This window comes from Suricata suricatta, chromosome 8, assembly GCF_006229205.1.
Source record: "Suricata suricatta isolate VVHF042 chromosome 8, meerkat_22Aug2017_6uvM2_HiC, whole genome shotgun sequence".
Taxonomy (NCBI): Eukaryota; Metazoa; Chordata; class Mammalia; order Carnivora; family Herpestidae; genus Suricata; species Suricata suricatta.
In genome coordinates, this window is record NC_043707.1 from 66,215,099 (window position 1) to 66,231,333 (window position 16,235).

Here is a 16,235-nt window from a genome sequence, read left to right on the forward strand (position 1 = left end):
TTCTCTTATTTACTATGTTCCAATAACATAGACCATTTTTGGTTTCTTATTCAAATGTGTCATGAACCTTTCTACTACAGGGCCTTTGTATGTGCTTCAAACAACCATCTTTAACCTTAAATGTCACTTTACAAGGAAAGCGTTCATTCATCACCCAATTTCAGTTGAATCTTCCTGTTGTAATTATTTTGACCATGTCCTTCTTTTCCCATAAAGTTTATCAAAATTATTTTGGACCTTAATATCCATAATAATGATTATGTATTTGTCTTACAGACCATAGATGTATTTCTTTGTGTACATTTATATATTTACATATGAATATGCCTGGGGATACATTTCTATGTAAATACTGCAATAGTGGCTACCACTAGCGTGTTCACCATGTATTTAACTTTCTGCTGATAGCTTAATATGCATTATCTAATCTTTATAATACTATGAAATAGAGCATTCTCATTTTACAAATGAAAATAACAGGCTTAGACAAGTTAAGATATCACTTAATATCATGCAACTAATTAGTGGCATAGGTGGATTCAAACAGTTTTGTCTTCCCCTAGAGCCTATACTTTTTTTTGAGAGAGAGAGTGAGAGAATGAGCCCCAGGGGAGGGGCAGAGGGAGAGGGAGAGAAAATCTTACACAGGCTCCATCCCCATTGTGGAGCTGATGTGGAGCTTGATCTCCTCACCACTGGGAGATCATGACTGACTTGAGCCAAAATCAAGAGTCACATGTTTAACCGACTTAGCCGTTCAGACATCCCTCGAGCCTATACTCTTAATCATATAAAAATGACTTAGGCATGTATATTAGTTTGCTAAGGCTGTCATAATAAAATGCCACAAACTGGATAGCTTTAAAATAACAAATTTCTTTTCTCCTAGTTCTGTAGGATAGAAATCCAAGTCAGGATATGGGCAGGCTTGGTTCCTTGAGAGGGCTGTGAGGGAGAATCTGTTCATGCCTCTCCCCTGGGTGCTGGTGGTTTGTTGGCAATCCTTAATGTTCCTTGACTTGCAGACGCATCACTTCAATCTGGCTTTATATTCATGTGGCATTTCCTCTGTGTATGTCTCTGTCTACATTTCCCTTTATTATAAGAACACCTGTGGTACTGGATTTGGGCTCACAGGTCGGGGGGGGGGGGTTCCAGTTCTCCCCCTGCCCATCCCAATTAAAAAGAAAAAAAAAAAGCTCTATCTCCAGATAAAGTCCTATGCTGAAGTTCTGGAGGTTAGTATTCCAACATTTCTTTTTTGAGGGGGGGCACAATTCAACCTATAACAGTATTGATGTATATAAAATTTCTAAAAATGTGTGTGTAATATATACATATGTTGTCTGTTTTAGCCCATCATACCTATTGCAATTTAATATGGGGCATATTGAAGTCTTTTTGCGAAGGTAAGATTATTTAGATGGCATCTCAGAGTTAAATAGTCCTGTTAAAGTAGCTCTTGTTAAGAGTGGGGGAGACTACCTTCTCTTTGCCAGACCCTAGTTAATTGGTTATTTATAAAACAGTGATGTAAATATGAAACAAAAATGAGTCAAAGAGGTTTTACAACAGAAATCTCTTTTAAATATTAAAATATTAGCTTCTTAGCGAATTTCCAGTCATCTGCTTCTGAGGTTTCTTTCCTTATTTCAAAAGTTGGTAAGTTAAAAACCTCTTTGTCCCACTCCAGCCTCCTCCATCTAAGCGAGATGGTAAATAAAAGAAATTCATCCATGTTTTTGCTTCATGGATACAACGTGAACTGCATTGAAAGGAAGGAGGTGTCTTGACCCCACCTTTTTATATCTTAGATTATTAACAGTGATTATATTCAACAACTTCTCTTGAGGCATTAAGAATGTAGGTCTTTCTCTTTGACAAAAATTACAAAGTAATAAATATGTATGTTTTTTCTAGACAGATATTTAAGAATTTTGCAAAACTATATGCTTTGTGTTCTTTTCTTGTAACATGTTTAAATTATCTCTTGCGATCAATCAGGACCTTTCAGTAGTATCCTATAGGAACATTAGTGACAGTTTATCAATCCCATCTCTTCCCAGGTGAAGGAAGATTTGTAACATGGCAAATGTCCAAAGCCTCGGCCTACAAGGCAGGAATTTCCAAGGGTCTCCTGGCACAAGCAGTTTTTAACTCTGTAAACTTACTGTATTTTGTATGTTTAATGATTTTACATTCCTTTTTAGTCTCTATTATATTCATGCAATACATATGTATTGATTTAAATCTTAAGTTCTGTATTTTTAAGATTTCCAAACTATTTAGTCATTAAACAAAAACAACACTTTTAACTCCTTGCATGGTTAAAATAAAAACCTGGGCCTTAAATAATTAACAAAGATTATATACCTTTAAAGACTATCACAAATGGGAAGCATTTCATTAATTTTATTGTATAAAAAGAATTGAAAAGATTTTACAGATTAATCATCTGGAATACACAGAATCATATTATGTATAATTAATTTCTTAGCACTTACTATTGAAGATCTATTGATTTGTTATAATAGGAAATAAGCCCTGAATGTGCGGATTTGGGTCAGTTTGGATGTCAGTAGCCAAGACAAAAGACTGATCAAACCTGGATTAAGAATTTTGACTAAGTTCTTCAGTAGATTTTTTCCTTAATGATATATATTTTGAAAGTCTTTAAATTTCAATTTTTGCTTTATTTTTCCTAAAATGAAGAATCATTCTAAAACAGTTCAGAAAGTCAGGTTGATAAACTTTAATATTCTCTTCCAGAACAGAAGAGTCCATTTTCTCCAAAGGAGTGGTAAGATTTGCTTGTGCCTGTTGTAATTTATACACAATCACTGTCCACAAATACAGCTGTTGACTTTGCTATATATATCTCTCTGTAGGATCTATTGGAGAATGGTTTATTGAGAATAGAAGATAACAGTCTACTTCACCAGTACTTAGAAATCAAGAGCTTTCTTACTGTACCTCAGGTCAGTTAAATGTGTATTCTGATTTTGAAATAGCGCCTTCCAATTCTGAAATTAGGTAAATATAACTGTCTTTTTTTTAAATAATAGTTTATTGTCAAATTGGTTTCCATATAACACCCAGTGCTTCTCCCCACAAGTGCCCCCCCTCCATGACCATCACTGCCTTCCCCCCTCTCCCTCCCCGTTCAGCCCTCTGTTCAGGTCTCAGTATTCAATAGTCTCTCATGATTTGTGTCCCTCTCTCCCCAGCTCTCTTTCTCCCTTCCCCTCCCTATGGTCCTCTGTTAGGTTTCTTCTGTTACATCTATGAGTGCAAACATATGGTATCTGTCCTTCTCCGCCTGACTTATTTCACTCAGCATGACACCCTCAAGGTCCATCCACTTTGCTACAAATGGCCAGATTTCATTCTTTCTCATTGCCATGTAGTACTCCATTGTGTATATATACCACATCTTTATCCTCGACACATCCCCAAAGTAAATGTCTTTTCAGACTCCTCTCCTACTTCTTATCTTTTAAAAATTCTAGTGCCATGTGTCTAATAAAACTTGCTGTGATGGTGGAAGTGTTCTAGCTACGATACAGTATTAATGCCAGTAGCATATCAAACACTTCAAATGTAGCTAGAGTTAAGGAACTGAATTTTAAATTTTATTTAATTTAAATTAATTTAAATCTAAATAGCTATGTGTGGCTAGTGGCTACCATAGTTGATAGTGTAGCATCTAGTGGAAAAACATAATTTTCTTCTTTAACACTTTCTTTCTGTAGGAGCCTTACAAATGAAGCTCCCTTACTTTTTTCATAACTCAAGTTCTAAGGACTCCATCAAGGCGTGTATTGACTCATTACTAGAAAGATATTTTGTTTTTCCCTCCTATGATTTATTTTGCTTATTAGTACTATTTGTTATCATAGCCAGATGGATCTTTAGATGCTGACAAAGAAACCTGTTTTTCCACTATATAAATAGAAAAGCATGGCTATTATTATATTAATAATACTGTTTTTAATGAATGGATTATATTTTGCATGTCTGATTTCATTTTTTGACACACTTCTAAATTTAAGCTTTGTAACATCAATGTTACTTACAAAATGGATTGTACGTTGCTTCCTCAGATGTAACAGTGGAATGAAAGACTCGGGAAAAAATTTACTTAATTTTTAAATTTCCTACCTTATCTTCTCTGAAATTTTAGTATCCATCATTGATAATATAGTTGTTTATTGTCAGTATTATCTATAATCATCTGAATGCTGGTTTTGTTTGTTTTATTTTTATTTCTAGGGCTTAGTCAAAGTAATGACGCTTTGCCCCATTGAGACATTGGTATGTAAATGTTTTGGGAACAAATAATAATGAGTTACAATGAGGATTTTTTTTAGCGAGAGAGAGAGAGACAGAGAGACAGAGAGACAGAGAGACAGAGAGAGAGAGAGAGAGAGTGAGCGAGAGCGAGCGAGTGTGAGTGAGAGAGAGCGAGCATGAGTGCGTGTGCACTGGAGCAAGGAGAGAGTGAGAGCAAGAGAGAGAATGAATCTTACGCAGGCTCCAAGCTCAGTCCCACAACCCTGGGGATCATGACCTGAGCTGAAATCAAGTCAGATGCTCAGGTGACTGAGCCACCCAGGTGCCCATTTGCAAGGAGGAATTTCTTGAATAATTTACAGCTGACTCTTGAACAATGCAAGGATTAGGGGTGCCATCCCCATGTGTTAGTCAGAAAGCCAGGTATAACTTCTGACTCCATAAAAACTTAACTGCTAATACCTTCTATTGACCAGAAACTTTACTGATAACATAAACAGTTGATTAACATATAGCTTATATGTTACAGTATAGACTGTATGCAATCAATAAACTAAGTTAGAGACAGGAAAATGTTTTTTTAACGATCAGGAAAAAAAATCTATAAGTGGAACTGCACATTTCAAATTCCTGGTGTTGAAAAGTCAACTGTAATCTTCATTCAGTTTATGTAACAAAATTACTTGTTTTATTTTAGAGGAAAAAGAGTTTAGCAATGCTTCAGCTGTATATTAACAAGTTGGATTCACAAGGCAAATATACGTTATTTAGGTATGTATCAAGAATGGTTGTCAAGTGTGTAGTTGATTAAAAATCGAATTTAATTATTCCAGGCTGTAGTATTCCAGTATGTTTTACATGTAATTGACTGTATTTAGAAGTCATATTATAATAAATTCTCCTGTCCCTGTGGGTAGAGAAGGGTTAGTTAAATATTATGGACTCAGATTATATAATAATAGTATTTCAGCTCAACTAACTGAAGTACTCTAAAATTAAAATAGACTCGCAATAGAGATTGATAAGGCTCCTGATGGAACCTTACATGTCCGTAATCTCTATTATTCACTGTTGAAATTAATTGCTCTGGAGTTATAACTTTGATAGGCTATTCACTTTTAAGGTAAAACTGGAGATTACTAACAGTGCTATTTCAAAAGGCAAAGATTCTGCAAACTCTCTTGAGTTAAAGAGCATCCGACTTTCTGTAAAGGACTAAATAGCAAATACAGGCTTTATGTATCACTCAGTCTCTTTTGTACCTATTAAACTTTGCCTGTGTAGTGAAGGTGAATATGTTCCAATAACACAAAACAGGCAATAGGTTGGATTTGGCCTGCAGACCTTAATTTGTTGCCACACCTGGTAATAAAAATGAGTTAAATACAGATTTGGGCAATGTCAAAATGCCAATAAGTCTTCTTTTGGAATTGGCTAATACTAGCATTCTTAATCCCATCTTTACCTCTTCTAATAAAGATTTAGATGAGGTTTATGAAATTTTAATTTGATGCTTAGGTCTTATACCAGTTTTCCTGTTGCGATCTACCTCAATCCCTACCAAGAAATCCCCCTTTCTTCTTAAGCTAGTCATACTGCATTTCCTTATTTTAGCAATCAAGTTAGTCTAATAGTCTACCTTTACAGGGACTAATTTTGAGAGTTTTTAGGCTATTATATTAGTGCCCATTTTTGCTGTGTCAAATCACTGCAGCCATATTCACAAAAGATTCACATTTGATTTAATAGAAATTTCTTGTTGGAAAGATTTATTGAAAATAGAAATTGCCAGTTAGTGCAATAACTACAAATGGCTTGGTAATTGGTTGATCACTGTGCTACTTGTCTTCACAGATTTTTGTATTTTTAGAAATAACACATGGCCTATTTGAATTTGTAAAATTTTCATCATCATTTAAGTATAATGCAGTCCAGAATAAATTCAAATGTACTGTAATTTTGCTTTCAAGGTGCTTACTGAATACAAGTAATCATTCAGGTGTGGAGGCTTTCATTATTCAAAATATCAAAAATCAAATTGATGTGTCATTAAAGGTAAGAGCATAGCTCAGGTGTTGTCTTTTTTACTTTGTGAGATAGATATTCATTTGTGGAAACCACTAATTTTCCCTGTGGACTTTTCTATATCTAGTATTAGGGTATATTTTTTCACCATTTCTACTATTATTTCTTTTTTAAAAACATGAATTTTGAAATTTTACTATACATTTAATTGTATTAATTCTTTGAGCTGAGAATATGACTTTGTTTTGCTCTGTACTTCTGAAATATTAATGGAAACTTAAGTCTAATCTGTTTATTAATAGTAATTCCAATTTGAAAACAGAAAAAGTGCCATCAGTGTTTTCAAACTGGCAGTTTGTACCTACTGTCTAGAAATAGTGTGAAAGAATGAAAATTTAAGTTTAGAAACATATTCTTAATGTGTAATGTTTATTTTTGTAATATGAAGGTACTAGAAAAACACATGAATTTACCAACTATTACTTAAAACCTTTCCAATTTTTCTTTTCCTTTTCAGAAAACACATAACAAATGGTTTACAGGCCCACAGCTGATTTCACTTCTAGATTTGGTACTCTTTCTCCCAGAGGGTGCTGAAACAGATTTACTCCAAAACTCAGATAGGTGAGGTTGACAATTACTAAGGTTCATATAGTAAATTTAAAAAAATGTGAAACTCCTGCTTAGTGACCCTACACAAATAAGATCTATTTCCTGTTATGAGCTATGGTTAATTCACAAATTACATAAAAATTTTCATATTTTAGTAATTAAATGTTATATAAAAACAAAATTAAAAACTCCTCTTTCCAGATGTATGACCAACAGCATTATTTTATGCCTGTGATGTACCTTGCATTCCAATATACAGCTCATAAGGATTTGCAACTAACTATAAGCATTGGTGACTGAAAACTAAGAATTTTATTATAACTTATATAAAAGACTTGTGCGTTTGGGTCTTACTATTTTGTTTTCTAGGACTTTTTTTTATTAAAAACAATTTTTTTAATGTTTGTTTATTTTTGAGAGAGAGCGTGAGTGAGCATGAGTGGGGGGGGCGGGGGACAGAGAGAGGAAGACACAGAATCTGAAGCAGGCTCCAGGCTCTGAGCTGTCAGCCTAGAGTCTGATGTAGGGCTCAGACCCACAAACCCACAAGATCATGACCTGAACTGAAGTTGGACATTTAACTGACTGAGCTACCCAAGTGCCCCAAGGATATCATTTTTTTAATATACAGAACATGTAATTGTACTTTCAGTCTACTAGAGTGGATGGTAAGTGGTTGTAAGCATTTATAAAGGAGTCTTAAAATTCAGAATGCAAGGAATGATACTCTCAAGTATTAAACAATAACACTCCTTTGGGGAAAGAAAGAATAGTAATTTTCACAATTGTATTTTGTGAACTTGAAGAACAAGAGTGATAATTACTACTACAAAAGATGTGTTAAAGGGAATAGTTTCTAATGGCAAACATAATTGTAAAAATATACCCAAGGTTTTAACTTATTTTACTTACTGAAATTGCTGATTATATAAAACTGTACTGGAAGTAACAAGTTATTTTTAATTAACAGGATAATGGCTTCATTAAATTTATTGAGATACTTGGTTATCAAAGATAATGAACAAGACAATCAAGTAAGTGAATTTTTAAAAGATGAAACTGAGTATGTTCAAAATGCACAAGCCAATATTCAATATCTTACCCAGCTACAAAAGCTGGGAGAAGTGCCAACAAGAATTCTGAAACATGAGGTGAATTCTCAGGAGCTCTTACCACTTCACATCCAGCTTCCCTTTCCATTTCTCTTTTTTAACCCCTGACATCTTGCTGTAAGCATTGCTTAGCCCTGTCAGGTAAGTAAATTGCAAGTCCTAAGGTAACTGAACTTTTGGAACCCACCTATATTAGGGTGTCTGTGCAATTGCCTCCATTTCTAGTTCATGATTTTAAATCTAAGCTGTCTAAAATAAAACCATCTGATAATTTGATATCCTTTCATCAGACATGACTAATTGAAGCATTTTCAGCACTGAAACAAATCTGTTAATAGCACCTTTTGGATAATGTGTAGGAAGTGGGGTTTTTTTTTTCTTTAAATAGTGCATCATTCAATGAAGACAAAACTGTTAGAGGAAGATTTGTCATACAGTAAAATTAGATTATCTGCTCCTTTCTTTCTACCTTTTCTAATAGTTGCTTTCCCACAATGTGTCATCTCTATTTAAATTGTAACTACCTGAATCACATGTGTTGTTAATCTGTTTTTTTTTTAAGTAATAAAAGAAATGAAAGTAATTGATTTTTATAGAAGGATGCCAAAGAGCTTTTTTAAAGAAAACTTAAAAGTCAGTCATGATTTGGAATGAGAAATTTATAAGTAGCAGTTTGTTACCCTCTCGACTGAATTTTTTAATAGATACATGGTTTTGACCTCCCTATCCCTCTTCAGCCAGAAATAGTTATTTGCTATTACTGACTAGTACTGTGCAGGGTGCTTATTTTTCCCCCTACATCTTGCTGTGACATTTTCCAAACATACAACCAATTTTAAATATAATTTTACAAGGATCACTCACTGGCCTACCACCAAAATGCTACCATTAACATTTTACTCTACTTTTATCATGTCTCCATCTCTCTACCCTCTATTCACCAGTCTCTTATTTTTTTATGCACTTCATAGTAAACTGTATGCAGAGAGCATACTTTCCCCTAAATATTTCAGCATATATTTCAGTAGTTAAATATGTGTCTGTAATTTAGTTTTTCTTGAGATAAAATTTGTATAAAATGAAATGCACAGCCTTTAAGCCAACATCTCCCTAATTGTAACAAATGGATAGGACTATGTTATCCAAGTCTTTTTTTTTTATATTTGATTTGAACATATGGTGAAGAAAAGGGCACAACCAGTTTATAAGATTGCTTTATTAAAAAAAATTTCTTGGCAATCAAATATCCCACAGTATTGCCATTGCAAGTTACCATAAGAATTATTATACCAAGGAGATTAGCAACAAAACTCAGTCCAGGATGGCAGCCTGTTATCTTTGAGGCAGCTTAAGAGCCTGTTTGTTCATCATAGAAGTATTCTCCCAAGTGCAGTTACAATAGGTCATATATATATACACAACAGGGACATCTGCCTGCTATGGCTGATCAAAAAATGACAGCTTCTAAGTTTTTACAGATTATGATTAAGGAAGAAACAAAATGGTGAGGCTGAATTATGGGTAGTTTTATTCAAAAAGACTCCTAACAGCACCTAGTTTTGATTAAATGATTAGAGGATAACTAGTCAGATGAAATGCTGAAAAGGAGTCAGAAAGGTTTATAGGGAAATTAAGAGGATCATTCAAATACAAAACAAAGTGATTCATAATAATCATCCATTTCTTTTCCTGCTCTTCTGGGTTGCTGTCAGCTAACTTATTCTTTTCATATGTCATTCCCCTCTTCACCCCTTTCATTACTCTATCTCTGCATAAGTTACAGGCACCTTCTCCCATACCTCAGACATAAAAAAACTTTTCTTGAATCTCCATCTCTGCTGGTAAAACCAACTTATTTGTTTTGAGAGAGAACACCTGCACAAGTGTGAGTGGGGAGGGTCTGAGGGAGGGAGAGGGAGAGAGGGAGAGGTAGAGAGAGAATCCCAAGCAGGCTCCACACTGTCCGTGCAGGGCTCCATCTCATGACCTGAGCCTGAGCCAAAATCAAGAGTTAGATGCTTAACTGACTGAACCACCCACAGGCACTCCCCAATTTAGCTTTTATATCTAGTGTTCTGTATAATTTGGTAGATATCTTTAAATGTTAATTATTTTGAATTACAGTAATTTAATAATAATAATTTTATCCATCATCTTCTGTCCTATCTACTCTTATCCGTCCCCAGTCTGCCTATCCATTCTTTGTCCTAAATACCTTATAATTATAATATGTAGAATGAAAACAGGGTCAGGGGAAACAATGTGAGATTGTAAAGTCCCCAAGTATCTGGAATTTTTTTTTTAAAAACTGAATTCTATAATATAGGCATATATGCTTTTCATTTAGGAAAAAAGCTATCTGGCATTTATACACATACATATAATTCCGGATGATCATATTTTGTGTTTTCATTTATTGAAATATCCTTTCTGTATTATTTGCTGAGCCAGATGATTTCAGGTGATACACATTGCTTATTATTACAATATTAATATTAGAAACAGTAGAAGTTCTACAATACTACTTCATAAATAAGAATAAAGAGAAGGGGAAAAACTGGGTGTTCTTTGTTTCCTTCATTTATTTCAGTATCATGGCTGACTTTATCCTGACAGGTCCCTGTCTGTTCTGGCAATAAATTTCATTATGTGTCAGAACTGCCTTGTTTTCCTTTTGTGATATAGACTACAGTGCATTTTGAAATACATAAGTAAGCTTTAAAACTGAAAAAATTTCTTAACTACATTAAGTGAGTCTACTTGGGTAAAACTTAAAAGCAGGCATTTGTGGGGTGCCTGCTGGTTCAGTCTGTTAAGTGTGTGACTTCAGCTCAGGTCATGATCTCATGGTTCATTAGTTTGAGCCCCGCATTGGGCTCTCTGCTGACAGCTCAGAGCCTGGAGCCTGCTTTGGATTCTGTGTGTGTGTCTCTTCCCCCTGCCCTGCTCACACGGTCTCTAAAAAAATTTAGAAAAAAGCGAGCATTTGTGAGAACGTCACATCTTTATCCTTATTAAAACTATTTAAAATTCTTAAGATACGTTTTCTAGATATTGAACATAAAAGAAATCTTAAAATTATTTTCTTGGTTGTATTTTTAAAAAGACCTAGTAACCTTAATTTTAAGAGATAGAAAATACTCTTATTCCACAACTTCTTCACTCCTACATGCTTCTAAAATTACAGTTCATCATATGAAAGATTTGTAGAAATAGTTGGACAGAAAGCCCAAAGATTTTCTGTAGCCTAATTTTGCCACATGTTTTTATTGCCCTATTGTAAGTTTTATGATAATGTGTTGTATATTAAAATAAATTACCATTAAAAGCAACTAAAGCCTTACTAAAGACCTCCTAGATTTGCACAGTCCAATATGGTAGATAGTAGCCACATAGGACTACTTAAAATTAGGATTAAAAAACCTTTTCAATTAAAATTTTGTGTCCTCATTGGTATTGTATGGGGCCATTTTACTTGTTTAGAGAGAGAGTGCATGAGCTAGGGTCGGGGAGAGGCAGAGGGAGAGGGAAGGAGAATCTTAAGCAGGCTCCACACTCAGTGTAGAGCCCTGATGCAGGAGTCTGTCCCACCACCCTGGCGTCTTGACCTGAGCTGAAATCAAGATTCAGATGCTCAGCCAACCAAGTCACCCAGGTGCCCCTGGATGGGGCCATTTAGATCATTGTATCTTTTTTATCCTTCTTTATTTTTTTTTTAACATTTATTTATTTTTTGTGAGACAGAGACAGAATGTGAGCAGGGGAGGGTCAGAGAGAAGAGGAATTCAGATTCTGACACAGGCTGCAGGCTCTGAGCTGCCTGCAGAGCCCAATATGGGGCTCAAACTCCATGAACTATAAGATCATGACTTGAGCCCAAGTCAGATGCTTAACCAACTACTGAGCTACCAAGGCTCCCCTTAGATCATTGTATCTTAAAATATGGTCCTAATCAAAATCATGTGGGTATTTCTTCTTTTATGCATATAAATGCAAATCCTGTGTTCACCCTAAATCTACTCAGTCTCTGAGCAAAGCACAGAAATCTACATTTTTAACTAGCACACTAACATTTAAGAACTTCTGTATAACTATGAATAAAATCTAGGTTTTATATTTGTATACATGATAAAAGATACTATTTGGAACTGAATCAAAACTTGAATACAAAATAGGCTTTCAGGTGATCCATTTTTAGTTAAGGATAATTGGGTTCCTAAGTTTCCCTTTTTCACATATTTTCCTTTGTGAAGAGCACCTGGAAACTTGTAATATTAATGAATTTTCTCCCTCCTCTTTTGTCTCTTGTTCTCTCCTGTCTCCTTTCTCCTCCCCACCACCCACTCCTCCCCTCTCATTTTTCTTTCTTCCTAATAAAATTAAGACTTCATGACTCCCCTCCTTTAAGTAATATAGGAGGAAATGCTCTTAAAATAAAAACTTCTAATATGGATGACAGAATAACCCTAAGCTGTCCTAAACAGGTACAATCTCTGTCTATATGGATCACCAGAAAGTTCACTAACAGCTTTGTGTTAGAAATGTTTCCATTAATAGAGAAGGGAAAGAATCATACAAGGTAGTCATTGTAGGGATGATTTTTACAGGAAGAGAAAGGTCTCATATGGATTATTCTCGAATGGTTTCTCATAGATAACACTTGTACATTAAACATCTCAAAGTAAGGAGGTGTCCAAACGATGTAGGTAGGAATTAGTGTAGCATCCGAAGTATGTTTTTGTTTTGATTGGTATTTTATTTTGATTGGTATTCACATAAAATAACTAGATGTAATAATGAATGTATTATTCAGTAGCAAATTATCTTGGAAGGCAAGGATCAGATTTTTGTTTCTCCAGCTCTTAACATGTTTAATAATAATGGGCAATCAAGAAGTGATTGAACCAAATAACTAATTATTTCATTAATTCTTCTGAACAGACTGGATTATGGACAGAACTTGGAAAGATTGAGAATAATTTCTTAAAGCCACTCCATACAGGACTTAATATGTCAAAAGCACATTATGAAGCAGAAATTAAAAATAGCCAAGAAAATAGCCAAGGTTGGTAATGTGTATTTCATTTTTATTTTTTTACTTTTCCTTTTTAATTTTTTTTTTTAATTTATTTGAGAGAGACTGCGCGAGCAGGAGAGGCTCAGAGAGAGAGGGAGACACAGAATCCGAAGCAGGCTCCAGGCTCTGAGCTGTCATCACAGAGCCCAATGCAGGGCTCGAACCCATGAACCGTGAGATCATGACCTGAGCTGAGCTGGCTGCTTAACCGACTGAGCCACCTAGGCACCCCTATTTCATTTTTAGTTAAGTCTAAAAATTAGTCAAATTTTAGAACTGTTATGTATATTCAAAATAAAGAATATTTAATGTCATGTTTGTTTATTTTATAACAAGGAACCATGACAAGTCATTTCATTTATAATTAAAATGATTTTTTACAGATCTGTAAAATCAGTTAACATTGAAATTGGGTTAACAAAGATTTAAAACAAATTGAAGTATATCTAATAGTATTACAAGTATTTCTGTTTGGATATTTCACTAACTTTGATAATGGCTCTGTCCAGCCCTCCACCCCTCCCCACTGCCTCCCTCACTCAGAAATAAATCTGTACAAATTACAAAAAAGAATCTCAGATTCAGAAATAATTTTTTTGAAGTCAGTAATTCTATAATAATCTTCTATTTTCTGTGTAGCTCTGGGAGTATTTCTTAAAGGCATTACTAGAAATTTATTTTTAGTGTAACAGATATAATAATGAGTGTAGGTTATAAATTGATAATTGAAATCTAAGAGTTGTTTTAATGGTTTTTTTCTTCTCTTAACAGATGTCCAGAAATGTAAAGATCTTTATTCTGTAAATGTAGGTGGAGAAGAGATCCCTAATATGCCACCTGAAATGCAGCTTAAGGTATATCTGAAATTTTCCTAAGCTAAATCCAGCTGTGGACTTCCTTTTTTTGTTTTAACAGCAACATTAGTATAACACTAATTTCATTGGCATTGCAGGTTCTACATTCAGCTCTTTTCACATTTGATTTGATTGAAAGTGTTTTGGCTCGAGTAGAAGAACTCATTGAAATAAAAACAAAGCCTACTCTTGAAGAAAATATTGGGATAAAATGAACTTCCATTCCCCAAAATAAAAATTAGTAAAATACTGTATTTTCCATTATGATTATTTAATGTCTTTATAAAAACTTTTCTGTAAAATACTCCTAGAAAAATAAATGTAGCCTTTCTCGTTTATTGGTTTCTGTGATGACACATTATGGGTCAGTAGTATTCTTTGGTTTTAAGAAGATTATCTGCATGGTAATAAGGCCCATATATGTATTCTAAATCCTGCTGTTGAAAATCCAATACAAATAATTTTGTATTACAATTTCATAAAAGATTGTTGAATTGCCTTTATGTATTCATACAGGTGTAATGAGTTTATAAATACATTTATACACTTTTATGTTCCAGTTAGATGCTATGACATATTTTAGAACTCCTGTCGGCACCTGCATGGCTCAGTCGGTTAAGCATCCAACTTAGACTCAGGTCATCATCTCACAGCTTCTGAGTTCAAGCCCCATGTCAGGCTCTGTGCTTACAGCTCAGAGCCTAGAGCCTGCTTTGGATTCTGTGTCTCCCTCTCTCTCTGCCCCCTCCCCAGTGCACACTCTGTCTCTTTCAAAAATATACAAACATTAAAAAAAATTTTTTTTAATTCCTAGTGTCAAATAGTATAGCATAGCACTCAAAGTGTACAGAGAAGTTTTCAGTTAGGCCAGTTGGCTGCTTCTCATAATTTCCCTCTCTTTCCCTGCCTCAGGAGGAGTCTTAGGGGGCAGAATCCCATCACCATCTCTCTAGCAACAGTTACAATATGAAAGCATCTGCAAAGATAAATTTTAGAAATAATGGAAGCCTTTGGAAAAGCTAAAAACTATGTGTGACTTTCCTTTTAGTCTAAATGGCTAGTTTAAAAATGCTGTGTTTTTACTTTGTAGTAAATATTGGTATCCATCGAACTCAATTTGCATCATTAAGAAACTGCATTTGACTTTCTAAATTTATGTATGTACCAATGTTTTCTAAACATTAAAGGAATTACTCAACAAAACTGAAAATCAATTTTAGTCTTATGCATTTTATTTAAAATTTTAAAGAATCTTTAAAGTAAACATATATTTGAACATTATAATTGAAGTGGTCTACTTATTTTAATATTCTTTCAAAAGAACATTTGTAATTGTTATTCTAACTTGGGTTAAATGAATCACTACTCAGTTTTAACTTTTGAAGTGTTTTCCAAACAGGACTTTGCTCAATGATGTAAGCCTCAGTTGTTATCATTCTATAGCAGATGGTATCTATATTTGGTTTGGAGGCCATCTGTAAGAAGTTATAAACATGCAATATTATTTACAGAAATGTTATTTTTACAGTGTCATATAAAAAATATAAACCTTCACTTATTCAACAAGTATCAAATCACCTGTGCCAAATACTATGGATGAGTTATATGAGTAAACAAAAAATACCTGATCTCTGTCTTTAATGAATTTCAAACAAACCAACAGTAAAATAGTTTAAGAACTGCTTTAATGGAGATCTGTTCCAAGTATAAAAGTAAGAAACACCTAACTGCCAAGGGCACACTTCACAGAGGACAACCATGAAAAGAAAACGGACAACTTGTGAAGTGAAGATCATTCTATAAAGTAGAATGTTTGCACTTTGGGGTACTTGGGTGGCTCAGTCAGTTAAGTGCCCAATTCTTGATTTCAGCTCAGGTCATGATCTCCCTGGGGCTCTGAGCTGACAGTGCAGATCCTACTTGGGATTCTCTCTCTCCCTGTATGCCCCTCCCCCTGGTTGTGTGCACACACACACACTGTCTCAAATAAGTAAATAAAAATAAAAAAGAATGCACTTTGACAGTTCTTGACTACAACCTGACCAATGATTATATTTTAGAACTTGAAGGAAGATTTAAGTAACCAGTAGGACCAACACAGTGTATATATGCCAGATGCTCTTTAGGCTCTTTTGGCCTAAAATTAGTCATTGTGGTAATGACTACCAGAAGTAAATTGAGAAGACTTGAGAGGCTAAGTTCAGGCTTCTAAGAGTTGCAGGCTGAAAGAGCAACTTCTCTGAGGGGAACAGAAACAGTATT

At 34.5% G+C, this 16,235-nt stretch overlaps 2 protein-coding genes across 3 annotated transcripts in view; one reads left to right on the forward strand and one right to left on the reverse strand.

The window, feature by feature from the left end:
* GLMN (glomulin, FKBP associated protein) overlaps nucleotides 1–14,222 on the forward strand; it is a 33,728-nt gene extending 19,506 nt beyond the window's left edge. For both annotated transcript variants that reach the window (XM_029946791.1, XM_029946792.1), the window contains exons 9-19: nucleotides 1,356–1,409; nucleotides 2,770–2,800; nucleotides 2,889–2,978; nucleotides 4,273–4,314; nucleotides 4,991–5,064; nucleotides 6,264–6,348; nucleotides 6,836–6,942; nucleotides 7,901–7,964; nucleotides 12,984–13,107; nucleotides 13,891–13,973; nucleotides 14,072–14,222. In XM_029946791.1, the coding sequence (XP_029802651.1) occupies nucleotides 1,356–1,409; nucleotides 2,770–2,800; nucleotides 2,889–2,978; nucleotides 4,273–4,314; nucleotides 4,991–5,064; nucleotides 6,264–6,348; nucleotides 6,836–6,942; nucleotides 7,901–7,964; nucleotides 12,984–13,107; nucleotides 13,891–13,973; nucleotides 14,072–14,188 (871 nt within the window). In that variant the 3' untranslated portion in view covers nucleotides 14,189–14,222. The remainder of the gene's footprint in view (nucleotides 1–1,355; nucleotides 1,410–2,769; nucleotides 2,801–2,888; nucleotides 2,979–4,272; nucleotides 4,315–4,990; nucleotides 5,065–6,263; nucleotides 6,349–6,835; nucleotides 6,943–7,900; nucleotides 7,965–12,983; nucleotides 13,108–13,890; nucleotides 13,974–14,071) is intronic.
* A 961-nt stretch (nucleotides 14,223–15,183) lies between these two features.
* C8H1orf146 (chromosome 8 C1orf146 homolog) overlaps nucleotides 15,184–16,235 on the reverse strand; it is a 39,578-nt gene continuing 38,526 nt past the window's right edge. Inside the window, exon 6 of the mRNA XM_029948082.1 lies at nucleotides 15,184–15,448. Coding sequence (XP_029803942.1) covers nucleotides 15,314–15,448 — 135 coding nt within the window. The 3' untranslated portion in view covers nucleotides 15,184–15,313. The remainder of the gene's footprint in view (nucleotides 15,449–16,235) is intronic.